At 40.8% G+C, this 19,550-nt stretch overlaps 2 protein-coding genes across 8 annotated transcripts in view; one reads left to right on the top strand and one right to left on the bottom strand.

Moving 5' to 3' along the window:
* Nucleotides 1-19,550, bottom strand: part of LOC127678521 (anionic trypsin-2) — a 238,581-nt gene that overhangs the window by 67,936 nt on the left and 151,095 nt on the right. The window contains exon 5 of one of the 5 annotated variants that reach the window (XM_052173534.1): nt 17,114-17,225. The exons of 3 other annotated variants lie outside the window; for them this stretch is intronic. In XM_052173534.1, coding sequence (XP_052029494.1) covers nt 17,130-17,225 — 96 coding nt within the window. In that variant the 3' untranslated portion in view covers nt 17,114-17,129. Of the gene's footprint in view, nt 1-17,113; nt 17,226-19,550 lie in introns of those variants that run through there. One more of the 5 variants, XM_052173536.1, reaches the window with a different exon arrangement.
* Nucleotides 1-19,550, top strand: part of LOC127678523 (anionic trypsin-2-like) — a 204,748-nt gene that overhangs the window by 51,878 nt on the left and 133,320 nt on the right. The window lies entirely within an intron of this gene.

Below are 19,550 nucleotides of genomic sequence, written 5' to 3'. Positions count from 1 at the left end.
ATTAGTTTCAGTGTGTCTGGTTTTATGTGGAGGTTCTTGATCCACTTGGAGTTGAGCTTAGTACAAGGAGATAAGAATGGATCAATTCCGCATTCTTCTTCATGCTGACCTCCAATTGAACCAGCACCATTTGTTGAAAAGGCTATCTTTTTTCCACTGGATGTTTTCAACCCCCCCTTTTTTTTAATTCGATATAATTTATTTACATTTCAAATGATTTCCCCTTTTCTAGCCCCCCCACTCCCCGAAAGTCCCGTAAGCCCCCTTCTCTTCCCCTGTCCTCCCACCCACCCCTTCCCACTTCCCCGTTCTGGTTTTGCCGAATACTGTTTCACTGAGTCTTTCCAAAACCAGGGGCCACTCCTCCTTTCTTCTTGTACCTCATTTGATGTGTGGATTATGTTTTGGGTATTCCAGTTTTCTGGGTTAATAACCACTTATTAGTGAGTGCACACCATGATTCACCTTTTGAGTCTGGGTTACCTCATTTAGTATGATGTTCTCTAGCTCCATCCATTTGCCTAAGAATTTCATGAATTCATTGTTTCTAATGGCTGAATAGTACTCCATTGTGTAGATATACCACATTTTTTGCATCCACTCTTCTGTTGAGGGATACCTGGGTTCTTTCCAGCATCTGGCAATTATAAATAGGGCTGCTATGAACATAGTAGAGCATGTATCCTTATTACATGGTGGGGAATCCTCTGGGTATATGCCCAGGAGTGGTATAGCAGGATCTTCTGGAAGTGAGGTGCCCAGTTTTCGGAGGAACCGCCAGACTGATTTCCAGAGTGGTTGTACCAATTTGCAGCCCCACCAGCAGTGGAGGAGTGTTCCTCTTTCTCCACACCCTCTCCAACACCTGCTGTCTCCTGAATTTTTAATCTTAGCCATTCTGACTGGTGTAAGATGAAATCTTAGGGTTGTTTTGATTTGCATTTCCCTAATGACTAATGAAGTTGAGCATTTTTTAAGATGCTTCTCCGCCATCCGAAGTTCTTCAGGTGAGAATTCTTTGTTTAACTCTGTACCCCATTTTTTAATAGGGTTGTTCGGTTTTCTGGAGTCTAACTTCTTGAGTTCTTTATATATATTGGATATTAGCCCTCTATCTGATGTAGGATTGGTGAAGATCTTTTCCCAATTTGTTGGTTGCCGATTTGTCCTCTTGATGGTGTCCTTTGCTGTACAGAAACTTTGTAATTTTATGAGGTCCCATTTGTCAATTCTTGCTCTTAGAGCATATGCTATTGGTGTTCTGTTCAGAAACTTTCTCCCTGTACCGATGTCCTCAAGGGTCTTCCCCAGTTTCTTTTCTATTAGCTTCAGAGTGTCTGGCTTTATGTGGAGGTCCTTGATCCATTTGGATTTGAGCTTAGTACAAGGAGACAAGGATGGATCAATTCGCATTCTTCTGCATGCTGACCTCCAGTTGAACCAGCACCATTTGTTGAAAAGGCTAACTTTTTTCCATTGGATGTTTTCAGCCTCTTTGTCGAGGATCAAGTGGCCATAGGTGTGTGGGTTCATTTCTGGATCTTCAATCCTGTTCCATTGATCCTCCTGCCTGTCACTGTACCAATACCATGCAGTTTTTAACACTATTGCTCTGTAGTATTGCTTGAGGTCAGGGATACTGATTCCCCCAGATTTCCTTTTGTTGCTGAGAATAGTTTTAGCTATCCTGGGTTTTTCGTTGTTCCAGATGAATTTGATAATTGCTCTTTCTAACTCTGTGAAGAATTGAGTTGGGATTTTGATGGGTATTGCATTGAATCTGTATATTGCTTTAGGCAAAATGGCCATTTTAACTATATTGATTCTACCGATCCATGAGCATGGGAGGTTGTCCCATTTTTTGAGGTCTTCTTCCATTTCCTTCTTCAGAGTTGAAGTTCTTGTCATACAGATCTTTCACATGTTTGGTAAGAGTCACCCCAAGATACTTTATACTGTTTGTGGCTATTGTGAAGGGGGTCATTTCCCTAATTTCTTTCTCAGCCTGCTTATCCTTTGAGTATAAGAAGGCCACTGATTTGCTTGAGTTGATTTTATAACCTGCCACTTTGCTGAAGTTGTTTATCAGCTGTAGGAGCTCTCTAGTGGAGTTTTTTGGTTCACGTAGGTAGACTATCATGTCGTCTGCAAATAATGATAGTTTGACTTCTTCCTTTCCAATTTGTATCCCTTTGACCTCCTTATGTTGTCGAATTGCCCGAGCTAGTACCTCAAGAACAATATTGAAAAGATAAGGAGAAAGGGGGCAGCCTTGTCTGATCCCTGATTTCAGCGGGATTGCTTCAAGTTTCTCTCCATTTAGTTTGATGCTGGCTACCGGTTTGCTGTATATTGCTTCTACTATGTTGAGGTATGGGCCTTGAATTCCTGTTCTCTCCAAGACTTTAAGCATGAAAGGATGCTGAATTTTGTCAAATACTTTTTCAGCATCCAATGAAATGACCATGTGGTTTTGTTCTTTGAGTTTGTTTATGTAGTGGATTGTATTGATGGATTTCCGTATATTGAACCAACCCTGCATTCCCGGGATAAAGCCTACTTGATCATGGTGGATGATCCTTTTGATGTGCTCTTGGATTCAGTTGGCAAGAATTTTATTGAGTATTTTTGCATCGATGTTCATAAGGGAAATTGGTCTGAAGTTCTCTTTCTTTGTTGGATCTTTGTGTGGCTTTGGTATCAGCGTAATTGTGGCTTCGTAGAAGGAATTGGGTAGTGTTCCTTCTGTTTCTATTTTGTGTAATAGTTTGAAGAATATTGGTGTTAACTCTTCTTTGAAGGTCTGGTAGAATTCTGCACTGAAACCATCTGGTCCTGTGCTTTTTTTGGTTGGAAGACTTTCTATGACTCCTTCTATTTCTTTAGGCATTATGGGACTGTTTAGATGGTCTAGTTGGTCCTGATTTAATTTTGGTATTTGGTATCTGTCAAGGAAATTGTCCATTTCTTCCAGATTCTCCAGTTGTGTTGAGTACAGGCTCTTGTAGTAGGATCTGATGATTTTTTGGATTTCCTCAGCTTCAGTTGTTATATCTCCCTTTTCATTTCTAAGTTTGTTAATTTGGATACTTTCTCTGTGCCCTTTGGTCAGTCTGGCTAAGGGTTTATCTATCTTGTTGATTTTCTCAAAGAACCAGCTCCTGGTTTTGTTGATTTTTTGTATGGTTCTCTTTGTTTCTACTTGATTGATTTCGGCCCTGAGGTTGATGATTTCCTGCCTTCTACTCCTCCTGGGTGAAATAGCTTCTTTTTGTTCTAGGGCTTTCAGGTGTGTCATTAAGCTGGTAATGTATGCTCTCTCCATTTTCTTTTTGGAGGCACTCAGGGCTATGAGTTTTCCTCTTAGCACTGCTTTCATTGTGTCCCATAGATTTGGGTATGTTGTGTTTTCATTTTCATTGTGTTCTAAAAAGTCTTTAATTTCTTTCTTTATTTCTTCCTTGACCAAGGTATCATTGAGTAGAGTATTGTTCAGTTTCCACGTGTATGTGGGTTTTCTGTTGTTTCTGTTGCTATTGAAGACCACTTTTACTCCATAGTGATCAGATAGGAGGCATGGGATTAGTTCTATCTTCTTATATTTGTTGAGGTCTGTCTTGTGACCAATTATATGGTTGATTTTGGAGAAGGTACCATGAGGTGCTGAGAAACAGGTATATTCTTTTGTTTTAGGATAGAATGTTCTATATATATCTGTTAAATCTAATTGGTCCAAAGCTTCAATTAGTTTCATTGTGTCCCTGTTTAGTTTCTGTTTTCCTGATCAGTCCATTGAGGAAAGTGCAGTGTTGAAGTCACCCACAATTATTGTGTTAGGTGCAATGTGTGCTTTTAGTTTTAATAAAGTTTCTTTTACGAAAGAGGGTGCCCTTGCATTTGGGGCATAGATGTTCAGGATTGACAGTTCTTCTTTTTGTATTTTTCCTTTGACCAGCAAGAAGTGTCCCTCAGGGTCTCTTTTGATGACTTTGGGTTGAAAGTCAATTTTATCTGATATTAAAATGGCTACTCCAGCTTGTTTCCTGAGACCATTTTCTTGTATATTCATGGGCATCTTTCTCTTTAGGTTAGGGAAGTTTTCTTCCATAATTTTATTGAAGATATTTGCTGGCTCTTTAAGTTGTAAATCTTCACTCTCATCTATGCCTATAATCCTTAGGTTTGGTCTTCTCATTGTGTCCTAGATTTCCTGGATATTTTGGGTTACAAGCTTTTTGCATTTTGCATTTTCTTTAACTGTTGAGTCCATGGTTTCTATGGAATCTTCAGCATCTGAGATTCTTTCTTCTATCTCTTGTATTCTGTTGTTGATATTTGCATCTATGTCCCCTGATTTCTTCCCAAGGCTTTCTATCTCCAAAGTTGTCTCCCTTTGAGTTTTCTTAGTTGTTTCTACTTCTGATTTTAGATCCTGGATGGGTTTGCTTAGCTCCTTCACTTGCTTGTTTGTGCTTTCTTCTAATTCTTTAAGAGATTTTTGTGTTTCCTCTTTAATGACCTCAGCCTGTTGACCAAAGTTCTCCTGTATTTCTTTAAGTGTTTTTTGTGTTTCCTCCTTATTGCCTTTTGAATTCTCCTGAATTTCTTTCAATGACTTTTGTGTTTCCCTTGCAAGGGCTTCTAACTTTTGATCCATTTTCTCCTGAATTTCTTTAAGCATGTCCTTCATGTGTTCCTGTACCAGCATCATGACCAGTGATTTTAAATCCAAATCTTGTTTTACTGGTGCGATGGGGTATCCAGGACATGCTGGTAGAGGAGAATTGGGTTCAGATGTTGCCATATTGCCTTGATTTCTGTTAGTGACGTTCCTGTGTTTGCCTTTTGCCATCTAGTTTTTACTGGTGTTACTTGGTCTTGTCAGTGCTGGACTCACCAGTGCAAGCTGCCTCTTCCACGTTGGCCTCTGGTGCACAGCTTACCCCCTGCACTGCCTGTAGACAGGGTGCTGCTGCCCAGGCTGATCAGATCCAGAAGCAGGCACCTGAAGGCTCCCGCTGGGGCCCGCTGGATTCACTGGAGCACACTGCCTTCTCCTAGCTGGCCGCCCGGAAGCCCTGCTAGCCTCTTGTAGGACCTGGAGATGTGGTGCGGCCCCCCAGGCTGATCTGGATCCGGAAGCGGAGAGAGTTGAGCTGAGGGCTCCCACCTGAGGCCTTGCCCCAGATTGTGTCTGTGGACCAGATGGAGCCCGTGTGTACCCCCAGGGAGCGCTGATGGTGTATGCTGCCGGGACCTCCCCTGTGTTCTGCTCACTCCGCTGGGCAGCCGATCCCCCAACCGGGCTGGTGCACACAAGGTTAGCCTGGCTGCCCAGGCCCTGAGTCCATGCAAAAGCCTGGGAGGCCAAGGTCTGAGCAAAGTTCCCCTAGGGCTATGACTGTTAATTGGGTCTGCCAGGTGACCCGGATGGCGGGCGTGCAAGCCTGCGCTCCCTGAAAGCGAAGGGAGAGTCTGCTGTGCTAACAACCTCCTGGGCGGGTTGACTCACAGATGGCCCACCAAGCCGCCCAGTTCTTGGGGTCAGTCCTGTGCCTTTTGGGGCCTAGACCCCCGCTTTGTTAGCCTCAGGCTATGCCTGTTACGGGTCTGCCCGCCAGAGCTCTCTGTCGTCCTGCAGGCAAAATGGCGGCGCGTGCGCAGGCCCGGGCAAAAAACCTCCTGGCTGGGTTGGCACCCTGATGGCCCCCCGAACAGCCCAGGGCCTGGGTGTAGGCCAACGCCGGTTGGGCTCAGACCCCCGAGGTGTTGGCATTGGATTATGTTTGTGTACTTCAGTCTGTCTGATCTCTGGAGTCTGAAAGCAAGATGGAGATGAGCCTCTCCTGACTGGCGGGAGGCCGAGTTCTGAAGTGGCTTCCTTGCAGCGAAAGGCGCTGCACAACCGCAGCTGCTTGCTGACCGGCTGGTCAGCGAAGGTCAGTGGTCGTGGGCGCAGGGCCTAACTGGACCCTGTGTAGCCTTGGTTCCACTGCTGATGGCCCTTCAGCTGGACCAACCACTGCTGCACTGCCGCCGCTGCTGCCCAATCCACCTCAACTCCTTTGTTAAAGATCAAGTAACCATAAGTGTGTAGGTTCATTTCTGGGTATTCAATCCTATTCCATTGGTCCACTTGACTTTTACAGTACCTATACCATGCAGTTTTTAACATTGTTGCTCTGTAGTAAAGTTTAAAGTTAGACCCCAGGGAACCAAATAACCCTATTAAAAATGGGGTACAGACCTAAACAAAGAATTTTCGCCTGAAGAAATTCAGATGGCCAAGAAGCACCTTAAGAAATGCTCAACATCATTAGCCATTAGGGAAATGCAAATCAAAACAAGTCTGAAATTTCACCTCACACCAGTCAGAATGGCTAAGGTTAAAAACTCAGGAGACAGCAGTTGTTTTGGAGGATGTGGAAAAAGAGGAACATTCCTCCACTGCTGGTGGGATTGTAAGATGGTACAACCACTCTGGAAATCAGTCTGGCGGTTCCTCAGAAAACTAGGCATGACACTTCCGGAGGACTAGGCTATATCACTCCTTGTCATATACCCAGAGGATTCCCTGCATGCAATAAGGACACATGCTCCACTATTTTCATAGCAGCCTTATTTCTAATAGCCAGAAGCTGGAAAGAACCCAGACATCCCTCAATGGAGGAATGGATACAGAAAATATGGTATATTTACACAATGGAATACTACTCAGCAATTAAAAACAATGAATTCATGAATTTTTTAGGCAAATGGTTGGAACTGGAAAATATCATCCTAAGTGAGGTAACCCAATCACAAAAGAATACACATGGAATGCAATCACCGATAAGTGGATATTAATTAGCCCAGAAGCTCTGAGTACTCAAGACACAATTAGCATATTAAATGAATCCCATGATGAAGGAAGGAGAAGGCCTGATCCTGGAAAGGCTTGATCCAGCATTGTAGGGGAGTACCAGGACAGAGAAAAGGGAGGGGGTGATTGAAGAGTGGGTGGAGAGAAGAGGGCTTATGGGACATATGGGGAGGTGGGAACCGGGAAAGGGGAAAGCATTTGGAATGTAAACAAACAATATAGAAAATAAAATTTAAAAAAGAAATGAAACAGCTTAACTAGACAAAAAACATTTTGAGAAAAAATCAGAGATTTACATTGAAAATATTTCTGATAAAATGGTAGAAATATATAAAAGATGTTAAAATTGAAGATTATCATGAAAAATAATGCAGATAGAATAGTGGACATAAAAAATTACTAACTTAATTGAAAGAGAAATTACAATCATTTCTGATCAAATTGATGATGTACATGAAAAATATTTCTGTTAGTCTATGTCTTTTTATTGGGGAATTGAGCCCATTAATGTTAAGAGATATGAAGGAATAGTGATTGGTGCTTACTGTTATTTTTGATGTTATTTTTATGTTTGAGTGAATATCTTCGTTTGGGTTTGTTGGAAGAAGATTACTTTCTTGCTTTTTCTAGGGTGTAGCTTTCCTCCTTGTGTTGGTGTTTTTTATCTCTTTGTAGGGCTGGATTTGTGGGAAGATACTGCGTAAATTCGGTTTTATCTAGGAATATCTTGGTTTCTTCATCTATGGTGATTGAGAGTTTTGCTGGGTATAGTAGTCTGGGCTGGCATTTGTGATCTCTTAGGGTCTGTATGAAATCTGCCCAGGATCTTCTAGCTTTCATGGTCTCTAGTGAGAAGATCCAAAATTCCTCCCTGTGCTCTCCCAGATGCTCCCTTCCAGGGGGAAGGTAGTGATCTTACTTTGAGCTCAGAAGTGAAAGTGTTGCTGGGAGACTAACTCTTTTCTGTCAGGGTCTGTGCACAGAAGGCCATGGAACCGCCTGGATCCCTGGTACAAATGGTGGCAGGAAGAGTTCTGTCCCAGCTGCTCCAATGATCTTATGCCCCATGTGCTCCTAACCATTCCCCTCCAGAGAGAAGGTGGAGATTTCACCTCTGCACTCAGGTTTGGTCTTATCATTGTATTCTGGATTTCCTGGATGTTTTGGATTACAAGATTTTTGCATTTTGAGTCAGGGTTTTTCTATGGTATTTTCAGCACCTGAGATCCTTTCTTCTATCTCTTATGCTGTTGATGATTTTATCTATGACTCCTGATTCTTTCCAAGGTCTTATATCTCCAGAGTTGTCTCACTTTGTAATTTCTTTATTGTTTCTACTTCCATTTTTAGATCCTGGATGCTTTTGTTCAGTTCCTTCACTTGTTTATTTGTGTTTTCCTGAAATTCTTTAAGGCATTTTTGTGTTTCCTCTTTAAGTGCTTCTACCTTTTGACCCATGTTCTCCTGTATTTCTTTAAGGGATTTTTGTGTTTCCTCTTTAAGGACTTCTACCTTTTGAACCATGTTCTCCTGCTTTCTTTCTTTTTTTTTTAACTTTTTAAAAAATTTTCTATATTCTTTGTTTTTTTAAAATTTAAAAAAGATTTATTTACTCTATGTTGGTGAATACATTGTGGTTCTCCTTGCACACACCAGAAGAGGGCATTGGATCATATTACAGATGGTTGTGAGCCACCATGTGGTTGCTGGGAATTGAACTCAGGACCTCTGGAAGAAAAGCCAGTGCTCTTAACCACTGAGCCATCTCTCCAATCCCCAAGGTAACTCTTATAATGACAACACATTTAATTGGGGCTCTCTTACAGGTTCAGAGGTTCAGTCTATTATTATCAACGCAGGAGCATGGTAGCATCCAGGCAGGCATGGTGCAGGAGGAGCTAAGAGTTCCACATTTTCATCTGAAGGCTGCTAGTAGAACACTGACTTCCAGGCAGCTAGGATGAGAGTCTTTTTTTTTTTCTATATTCTTTGTTTACATTCCAAATGACTTCCCCTTTCCCAGATCCCCCCTCCCCATATGTCCCATAAACCATCTTCTCTCCATCCATTCTCCAATCACCTCCCTCCTTTTTTTCTCTGTCCTTATATTCCCCTCCAATGCTAGATCAATCCTTTCCAGGATCAGGACCTTCTCCACACTGCTTCATGGGAGTCATTTGTTATGTGATTTGTGCCTTGGGTATTCAGGGCTTCTGGGCTAATTAATATATACTTAACAGAGATTGCATTCCATGTGTATTTTTTTGTGACTGGGTTACCCCACTTAGGATGATATTTTCCAGATCAAACCATTTGCCTAAAAGTTTTGTGAATTCATTGTTTCTAATTGCTGAGTATCATTCCATTGTGTAAATATACCACATTTTCTGTTTCCATTCCTCCTTTGATGATTTCCTGCCTTCTACTCCTCCTGGGTGAAATAGCTTCTTTTTGTTCCAGGGCTTTCAGGTGTGTCATTAAGCTGTTAGTGTATGCTCTCTTCATTTTCTTTTTGGAGGCACTCAGGGCTATGAGTTTTCCTCTTAGCACTGCTTTCATTGTGTCCCATAGATTTGGGTATGTTGTGTCTTCATTTTCATTAAGTTCTAAAAAGTCTTTAATTTCTTTCTTTATTCCTTCCTTGACCAAGGTATCATTGAGTAGAATATTGTTCAGTTTCCACATGTATGTGGGTTTTCTGTTGTTTTTGTTGCTATTGAAGACTACTTTTACTCCATAGTGATCTGATAGCAGGCATGGGATTAGTTCGATCTTCTTATATTTGTTGAGGTCTGTCTTGTGACCAATTATATGGTCGATTTTGGAGAAGGTACCATGAGGTGCTGAGAAAAAGGTATATTCTTTTGCTTTAGGATAGAATGTTCTATATATATCTTTTAAATCTAATTGGTCCAGAGCTTCAATTAGTTTCATTGTGTCTCTGAGACCTCAGGACTGGAACCTAAGCTCCGTGCTGCTGGAGTTTTCCTGTTTTCTTTAAGGGAGTTATTTATGTCCATCTTGAAGTCTTGTATCAACATCATGAGATGTGATTTTAAATCCATTTCTTGCTTTTCCAGTGTTTTTAGGTATCCAGGATTTGATGTTATGGGAGAACTGGATCAGATGGTGCCATGTTGTCTTAGTTTATGTTGGTAATATTCTTGCATTTGCCTTTTCCCGTCTGGTTATCTCTGGAGTTAGCTAGTCTAACTGTGGCTTATCTGTTCTGCAAGCCTGTTTATCTGTACTCCTGGGATTCCCATTCTCTCTGTGAACACAGGTATATATGCACTCCTGGGAGACCAGCTCTATTGGGATGGTATTTGTGTATGTAGCTCTGTGTCCCAGGATCATCTCTATGCTTTAAGGCCTCTCCACAGTCCTGGGAGTTTAGCTATCTCCCTGCTCCACCTGGATATGGAGCACTGTGCTCCCAGGTCTCTCCGCACTCCAAGAGCCATGAGTGAAGCTGGTTCTCAAATGCCCTGAGCACAGCTGGTTTCCAAATGCCCTGAGTGCAGCTGGTTCTCTACGATGTATCAGGAAGTGGCGTCTTCACTGTGACAGAGCTAGCAAGAGTCTTCCCCAGCAGAAAGGACAGGCAGGGGAAGGGGCAGAAGGCCAGCAATGTTATTCTTGAACATACACCAAAAGGATCATTCATCCTACTACAAATTTATTTGTTCAACCATGTTTATCAATGGTTTATTCATAAGAATGAAAATTATAAACAGCCTAGGTGTTAACCAATAGATTCATAGATAAAGAAAATATGATACATTTACACAATAGAATATTATTCAAGTGTTTAAATAACCAGAAAATGTTCAGGCAAATGGATGGAGACAAAAAATCATCATGAATCAGGTAACCTAGACTGAAAAAAGACAAGTGTAACATGTATTTGCTTATATGTTAATTTTAGCTGTTCCTTTGATAAGAAAGTTACAATCCATCTAAATACAGAACTTAGGAATAGAGAAAGGATGGAGACATGAAGTAAATTCCCCCTAGGAAGATGGGGACTGGAACAGGTGGATCAAATGTTTAGGGAGGAAAATCACAGAGAAGTTGCTAGAATTAAGAAATATTTGAATGGTCATATGAAAACCTAATACGATAGAATCTATCGTACAAATGTACACTTATAAGGGAACTATAATTGAAATTGTCAAGTAAGAGAGGATAAAGAGCACCATTTGATACCTTTTGCCACTGTTTGTGCATTGAATAGGTTCTGTACATCTAACCAAGCTGTCAGGCAAAGATATACCACTGGACCTTCCTAGCAATCTAGGCTGTTTCTCAGGCTATCAGTTGCTCTCTACAAACTGATAAGTCCATACTAGTAAGTCCCAAACCTACACAACTCTCTTAACAAGGAAAATTCAGATCAATCTTGCTTATGAATAGCGATGCAAAAATACTCAATAAACTTCTTGCAAACCAAATCCAAGAATGCATCAAAACCATCATTATGCAAAAGGAGAGAACCACAAGCACATAAAACCATCTGCAAACATAAACATAACAGGAACCAACAGTAATCTCTTTTTAATATCTCTAAATATTAATGGGCTCAGCTCACCTATAAAAAGACATAAGCTACCAGACTGGATACACAAACAAGATCCAAAATTGTGCTGCATACAAAAACACATCTCAATAATAAATACAGAGAATATCTCAGAATAAAAGGATGGAAAAAGGTTTTCCAAGCAAATGGTGCAAAGAAACAAGCTGGAGTTGCCATTCTAATATCCAATGAAATAGACTTTCAACCAAAAGTTATCAAGCATGATGAGGCATGACACTTCATATTCATCCAAGGGAAAATGCTCCAAGGGAAAGTCTCAATTTTGAACAACTATGCCCCAAATGCAAAGGCACTCACATTCATAAAAGAAACTTTACTAAAGCTGAAAATACACATTGAACCATACACAATAATAGTGGCAGACTTCAACACCCCACTCTCATCAATGGACAGGTCATTGAAACAGAAACAAAACAGAGACACAGTGAAACTAATAGAGGTTATGAACCAAATGGATTTAACAAATAACTACAGAACATTTCACTCTAAAACAAAAGAATAAGCCTTCTTCTCAGCACCTCAAGGAACCTTCTCCAGAGTTGACCAACAACCCTGAGGGTCACAAACAACCCTCAACCAATACAAGAAGATTGAAATAATCCCATCCATCCTATCAGATCACCATGGCCTAAGGCTGGTCTTCAATAACAACAAGAACAGTAAATAGCCAATATACACAGGAAACTGCAGAAGTCTCTACTCAATAATAACTTGGTCAGGGAAAAAAAGAAAGAAAGAAATTAAAGACTTTCTAGAATTCAATGAAAATGATGACATAACATACCCAAACTTATGGGAAAAAATGAAAGCACTGCTAAATGCTGGTAAAGAAACTGGAGAGATCTTATACTAGAAAAAAAATCTAGCCAGGTGGTGGTGGCGCATGCCTGTAATCCCAGCACTCTGGGAGGCAGAGGCAGGCAGATTTCTGAGCTTGAGGCCAGACTGGTCTACAGAGTGAGTTCCAGGACAGCCAGGGCTATACAGAGAAACACTGTCTCAGGGGAAAGAAAATCCAAAAAACAAACAAAAAAAAAACAAAACAAAAAAAAAACAAAGAAAAAGAAAGAAAAAGAAAAAGATCTAATTACATAATCCACTACACAAACAAACTCAAAGGAAAAAACCCCACATAATCATCTCCTTAGATGCAGAAAGATCATTTGATAAAATACAACATCCCATTCATGTTAAAAGTATTGTGGATATCAGGAATTCAAAGCCCATACATAAACATAATAAAAGCAATTTACTGCAAACCAACACCCAATATCAAATTCAATGGAGAGAGACTAGAAGCAATCCCACTAAAATAGGGAACAAGGATGTCTACTCTCCCCATATCTATTCAATATAGTACTTGAAGAGCTAGTTAAAACAATAAGACAACAAAAAGATATCCAAGGGATACAAATTAGCAAAGAAGAAATAAAGGTATTACTGTTTGCAGATGATATGATAGTATATATGACACAAAAATTCTACCAGAGAACTTCTCCAGTTGATAAACAACTTCAGTAAAGTGGTCAGATATAAAATTAACTTAAATAAATCAGTAGCCTTCCTTTATACATATGATAAACAGGCAGAAAAAGAAATTAGGGAAACAACTCCCTTCACAATAGCCACAAATAACAGAAAATATCTCAGGGCAACTCTAACCAAAGAAGTGAATGATCTTATGAATGAAGTTATGCAAATAACTTCAAGCCTCTCAAGAAAGAACCTGAAGATCTCAGCAAATGTTGAGATCTCCCATGCTTATGGATTGGCAGAATTGACACAGTAACAATGGCCATCCTACCAAAGGCAATCTACAGATTCAATGCAATCCCCATCAAAATCCCAACACAATTCTTTAAAGGCATGGAAAGAGCAATTCTCAAATTCATCTAGAAAGGGAAAAAACACATAATATCAAAAACAATTCTTTTTTATTCAATATAGTCTTTATTTACATTTCAAATGATATCCCCTTTCCTAGGTTCCCCCACCCTGAAAGTCACATAAGCCCTCTTTCCTCCCCCTGTTCCCAATCACCCCCTTCCCATTTCCCTGTCCTGGCATTCCCCTACACTCCTTCACTGAGCCTTTCCAGGACCAGGGGCCTCTCCTTCCTTCTTATTGGGTATCATTTGATATGTAACTTGTTTCTTGGGTATTCCAAGCTTCTGGGCTAATATCCACTTATCAGTGAATAGATACCATGTGTGTTCTTTTGTGATTGGGTCACCTCACTCAGGATGAATGACACTCTCCAGTTCCACCCACTTGCCTAAGAATTTCATGAATTCATTGTTTTTAATAGCTGAGTAGTATTCCATAGTGATCAAAAACAATTCTTAACAGTAAAAGAATTGTTGAAGGAAATCATCATAACTGATCTTAAGCTATACTATAGAGCAATAGTGATAAAAACTGCATGGTATTGGTACAGAGACAGACACATTGATCAGTGGAATAAGACCAGATATATTGAATCTAATAGAAGAGAAAGTGGGAAAGATCATTGAACTTATTGGCACAATGGGAAATTTCCTAGACAGAACTATAATTGCTCACTAAGATCAAGAATTGATGAATGGGACCTCATGAAACTGGAAAGCTTCTGTAAGGCAAAGGACATAGTCAATAGGACAAATTGGCAACCTACAGTTTGGGGAAAAAGTCTTCACTAATCCCACATCCAATAGAGAGCTAATATCCCAAATATATAAAGAACTCAAGAAGATAATCACTAAAAAAATAAACAACCCAGTTAAAAAAATGGGGTATAGAACTAAACCAAGATTTCACAACTGAGGAACCTCAAATAGCTGAGCAGCACCTAAACAAAAGTTCAAAGTCTTTAGTGATCAGAGAAATGCAAATCAAAATGACCCTTAGATTCTGCCTTACACCAATCAGAATGGCTAATGTCAAAACATTAGAAGATAGTACATTTTGGCAAGGATGTTGAGAAAGAGGAACACTCTTCCACTGCTGGTGGGATTGCAAATTGGTACAACCACATTAGAAAACAATGAATTCATGAAATTCTTAGGCAAATAGATGGAGCTGTAGAACATCATACTAAGTGAGGTAAGCCAGACTCAAAAGATGAATCATGGTATGCACTCACTAATAAGTGGGTGTTAACCTAGAAAACTGGAATACCCAAAACATAATCCACACATCAAATGAGGTACAAGAAGAACGGAGGAGTGGCCCCTTGTTCTGGAAAGACTCAGTGAAGCAATATAGGGCAAAACCAGAACGGGAAGTGGGAAGGGTTGGGTGGGAAAACAGGGGGAGGAAAGGGGGCTGATGGGACTTTCGGGGAGTGGGGGTCCAGAAAAGGGGAAATCATTTGAAATGTAAATAAAAAATATTTCAATTAAAAAAAAAAAGAAAAAAAAAGAAAAAAAAAAGAAATCAATCTGGAAGCTGGGCGGTGGTGGCGCACGCCTGTAATCCCAGCACTTGGGAGGCAGAGGTAGGCGGATTTCTGAGTTTGAGGCCAGCCTGGTCTACAGAGTGAGTTCCAGGACAGCCAGGCTACACAGAGAAACCCTATCTTGGGGGAAAAAAAGAAGAAAGAAATCAATCTGGAGGTTCCTCCTAAAATTGGAAATAGATGTACATGAAGACCCAGCAAACCACTCTTGGAAATATACCCAAAAGATGTCCCCCAAGGCCACAGGGACACATGTTCCACTATGTTAATAGTGGCCTTGTTGGTGATAGCCAGAAGCTGGAAACAACCCAGGTGTCCCATGACAGAAGAATGGATACAGAAAATGTGGTTCATTTACACAATGGCATACTACTCAGCTATTAAGAATAAGGACATCCTGTGTTTTTCAGGAGAATGGACGGAACTAGAAAATATCATTCTGAGTGAGGTAACACAAACTCAAAAGGATATGCATAATATGTACTCACTAATAAGAGGATATTAGCCAAAAAGAGAATACAGAATATCCAAGATACAGTCCACAGAACTCAAATAGATCAACAACCTGAAGTTTCCAAATGAGGATGCCTCAATCCCACTTGGAGGGAGAAGAAAGCAATCACAAGGCAGGGGGAGGGTGGAACATAGGTGGGAAAAAGGAGAGGGGTAAGAAGGGGGGAATGTGATCTGGTATTGGGTGAGGGAAAGGGAATGGAGACCTAAGGGCCAGCAGGAAACATGGAAATAGGCAACCTCGGGAGGTAGGAGGTGGGGGGACCCTCCAGAATATACCAGAGATCTGGGAGATGAGAAACTCTCAGGACTCAAAGGGAGGGATGTAAGTCTGTACAGTGGGGAGAGGTAACTTGTAGAGCCCAAGTCTCCCAGAAATACAGGGCATCAAGTGAGGCATGGGGTTGCCATCCCACAGTCAAAACTCTGAGCTGTAATAGATTCTGTCTGAAAGAAATTCAAGGATTAAAATGGAGAAGATCCTGAGGAAAAGGAGATTTTTGACAGGCCCAAAGTGGGATCCAGCTCAAGAAGAGGTTCCAAGGCCCCAAGGACTGCCCTCTGAAAGATCCAACAGGCCGCTGAAAGAGTCAGATGCAGTGATAATAACATTGTATTATCATAGAATGCAAATGTCTTCTTCCCTCCAAGGGAAGTTTCTTTCAGCTAGAGACAGAATTCACAGAATATTTTGGCACTTTCTCAATAGGAACTATTGGTTATATTACTATCTTTCAGTCCTGTAGCTGATTTTCATCTTCTCCAGGAAATTGCTCTTTGTATTATAAGAAGAGAATAAATATTTTCATGTTTAAAAAAAAGGGAGTCAGATGTAGATATTTACACCCAATCAAGGGACAGAAGCTGCTGACCCTTGTGGTTGAATTAGAGAAAAGCTGCAAAAAGCTGAGGAGAAGGGCAACCTTGTAGGATCAACAGAAATCTCAATTAACGTGGACACCTGAGACCTCTCAGACACTGTACCACTAGCCAGGCAGCATACACCAGCTGATATGAGGCCCTCAACACATGTACAGCAGAGGACTGCTGGGACTGGGTTCAGACAGAGAAGATTCACCTCAGGAGACTGGACGCCCCAGGGAGTTTAGAGGTCTGGTAGGGTGGAGCATGTGGGGGTGGGACTTCCTTGTGGAGACAGGGGCTGTGGAGGAGGTATGGAATGGGGAACAGTCTGAGGGTGGACCAGGATTGGGATAAATCTGGAGTGTAAAATAAAATTAAATAAAATTTCAAAAAGGAAGAGAGACAGAAAATAACAGTCATGGAATGGTAAATAAAAAATAAAAGAAAAATCAGAAAAGAAAAAAAGAAAGAACACTCCACTGGCTCTCTTTTTCCCCTCTCTCTGCTCCCATGGGCTCACGGAGCCCTCTCTCTCTCTGCCCTTCTCTTTCCCCCTCCTCAGTCCTCATCGCTTTGCTCCTGTCTGACTCTTTCTACCCCTTTTCTCCTTCCCCTTTCCCCAAATAAATCTTCTTTATAACAAGAAAATAGAACATTCAAATGATGAAAAGAATGGTTTAAAATGAAAACCACCCTTAAAACTTGAAGGCTAAGAAAAGGCTAAGAGATGAGGCAGAAACAAAGACAGTGATGAAAATTTCACTTTATTGCCATAGTGACTGCAAAAAGATAGGTGATCTCTAGTTGGCAGCAATTGTGTCCTGAATCCAGTCCACATAGTTGCAGACCTTGGTTTACACACCAGGGTTGTCCTTCAGGGCACAGCCATAGCCCCAGGAGACAATGCCCTGGAGCTCTCCATTGCAGACCACAGGGCCACCAGAGTCACCCTGGGAAAGAGGAACATGGTGCATGAGAAAGGGCATGTGAAATAGGGCTGCATATAGTAAACTCAAGACATGTTACTTCTCATGTTTTCATTTCTTTTTCTCCACAGCCCATCTACTATCCCCACTAATGTGTCGAAATCCACAGGAGATCCTCTTATTTCTCTTTTATCATCACACCACAGCACGCTCTCTGTCTCACACCACTAAGCTTTGAAGCTCACTCCCAGAACAGAGGTCTCAGTAAGTGGAGGGTGGCAATCACCTGGCAGGCATCCTTGCCTCCCTCTAGGAAGCCAGCACAGACCATGTTATCAGTGATCCTTCCAGGGTAGGAGGCTTCACAGTCAGCCTGAGGCAGCAGTGGAGCATCCAGGCACTGGAGCAGGTGCTCCATTTAGTTTGATGTTGGCTACCGGTTTGCTGTATATTGCTTTTACTATGTTTAGGTATGGGCCTTGAATTCCTATTCTTTCCAAGACTTTAAGCATGAAAGGATGCTGAATTTTGTCAAATGCTTTTTCAGCATCCAATGAAATGACCATGTCATTTTTCTTTGAGTTTGTTTATGTAGTGGATTGCATTGATGGATTTCCGTATATTGAACCAACCCTGCATTCCCGGGATAAAGCCTACTTGATCATGGTGGATGATCCTTTTGATGTGCTCTTGGATTCGCTTGGCAAGAATTTTATTGAGTATTTTTGCATCGATGTTCATAAGGGAAATTGGTCTGAAGTTCTCTTTCTTTGTTGGATCTTTGTGTGGTTTTGGTATCAGCATAATTGTGGCTTCATAGAAGGAATTGGGTAATGTTCCTTCTGTTTCTATTTTGTGAAATAGTTTGAAGAGTATTGGTGTTAGGTCTTCCTTGAAGGTCTGATAGAATTCTGCACTGAAGCCATCTGGTCCTGGGCTTTTTGTGGTTGGAAGGCTTTCTATGATCCCTTCTATTTCTTTAGGGGTTATGGGACTGTTTAGATGATTTATTTGGTCCTGATTTAATTTTGGTATTTGGTATCTGTCTAGGAAATTGTCCATTTCATCCAGATTCTCCAGATGTGTTGAGTACAGGCTTTTGTAGTAGGATCTATGATTTTTTTAATTTCTTCAGTTTCTGTTGTTATATCCTCCTTTTCATTTCTAATTTTGTTAATTTGGATACTTTCTCTCTGCCCTTTGGTCAGTCTGGCTAAGGGTTTATCTATCTTGTTGATTTTCTCAAAAAAAAACAGCTTCTGGATTCATTGATTCTTTGTATAGGTTCTCTTTGTTTCCACTTGAATGATTTCAGCCCTGAGTTTGATGATTTCCTGTCTTCTACTCCTCCTGCATGAATTAGCTTCTTTTTGTTCCAAGGCTTTCAGGTGTGTCCTTAAGCTGCTAGTGTATGCTCTCTCCATGTTCTTTTTGGAGGCACTCAGGGCTATGAGTTTTCCTCTTAGCACTGCTTTCATTGTGTCCCAAAGATTTGGGTATGTTGTGCCTTCATTTTCAATAAATTCTAAAAAGTCTCTGATTTCTTTCTTTATTTCTTCTTTGGCCAAGGTGTCATTGAGTAGATTATTGTTCAGCCTCCAAGTGTATGTGGGCCTTCTGTCATTTTTGTTGCCATTGAAGACCACTCTTACTCCATAGTGATCTGATAGGAGGCATGGAATTAGTTCAATCTTTTCATATTTGTTGAGGACTGTCTTGTGACCAATTATATGGTCGATTTTGGAGAAGGTATCATGAGGTGCTGAGGAAAAGGTATATTCTTTTGTTTTAGGGTGGAATGCTCTATAAATATCAGTCAAGTCCAACTGGTCCAAAGCTTCAATTAGTTTTATTGTGTCCCTGTTTAGTTTCTGTTTTCCTTATCGGTCCATTGAGGAGAGTGGAGTGTTGAAGTCACCCACAATAATTGTGTTGGGTGAAATGTGTGCTTTGAGCTTTAGTAAAGTTTCTTTTACGAATGAGGGTTCCCTTGCATTTGGCGCATAGATGTTCAGAATTGAAAGTTCTTCTTGGTGGATTTTTTCCTTTGACCAGCAAGAAGTGCCCTTCTGTATCTCTTTTGATGACTTTAGGTTGAAAATCAATTTTATCTGATATTAGAATGGCGACTCCGGCTCGTTTCCTAAGACCATTGGCTTGTAAAATTGTCTTCTAGCCTTTTACTCTAAGGTGGTTTTTGTCTTTCACAATGAGGTGTGTTTCCTGTATGCAGCAAAATGTAGGGCCTTGTTTCTTTATCCAGTCTGTTAGTCTACGTCTTTTTATTGGGGAGTTGAGTCCATTGACGTTAAGAGATATTAAGGAGTAGTGATTATTACTTCCTGTCAT

This window comes from Apodemus sylvaticus, chromosome 2, assembly GCF_947179515.1.
Source record: "Apodemus sylvaticus chromosome 2, mApoSyl1.1, whole genome shotgun sequence".
Classification (NCBI taxonomy): Eukaryota; Metazoa; Chordata; class Mammalia; order Rodentia; family Muridae; genus Apodemus; species Apodemus sylvaticus.
This window is presented reverse-complemented; position numbering and strand designations above follow the sequence as displayed.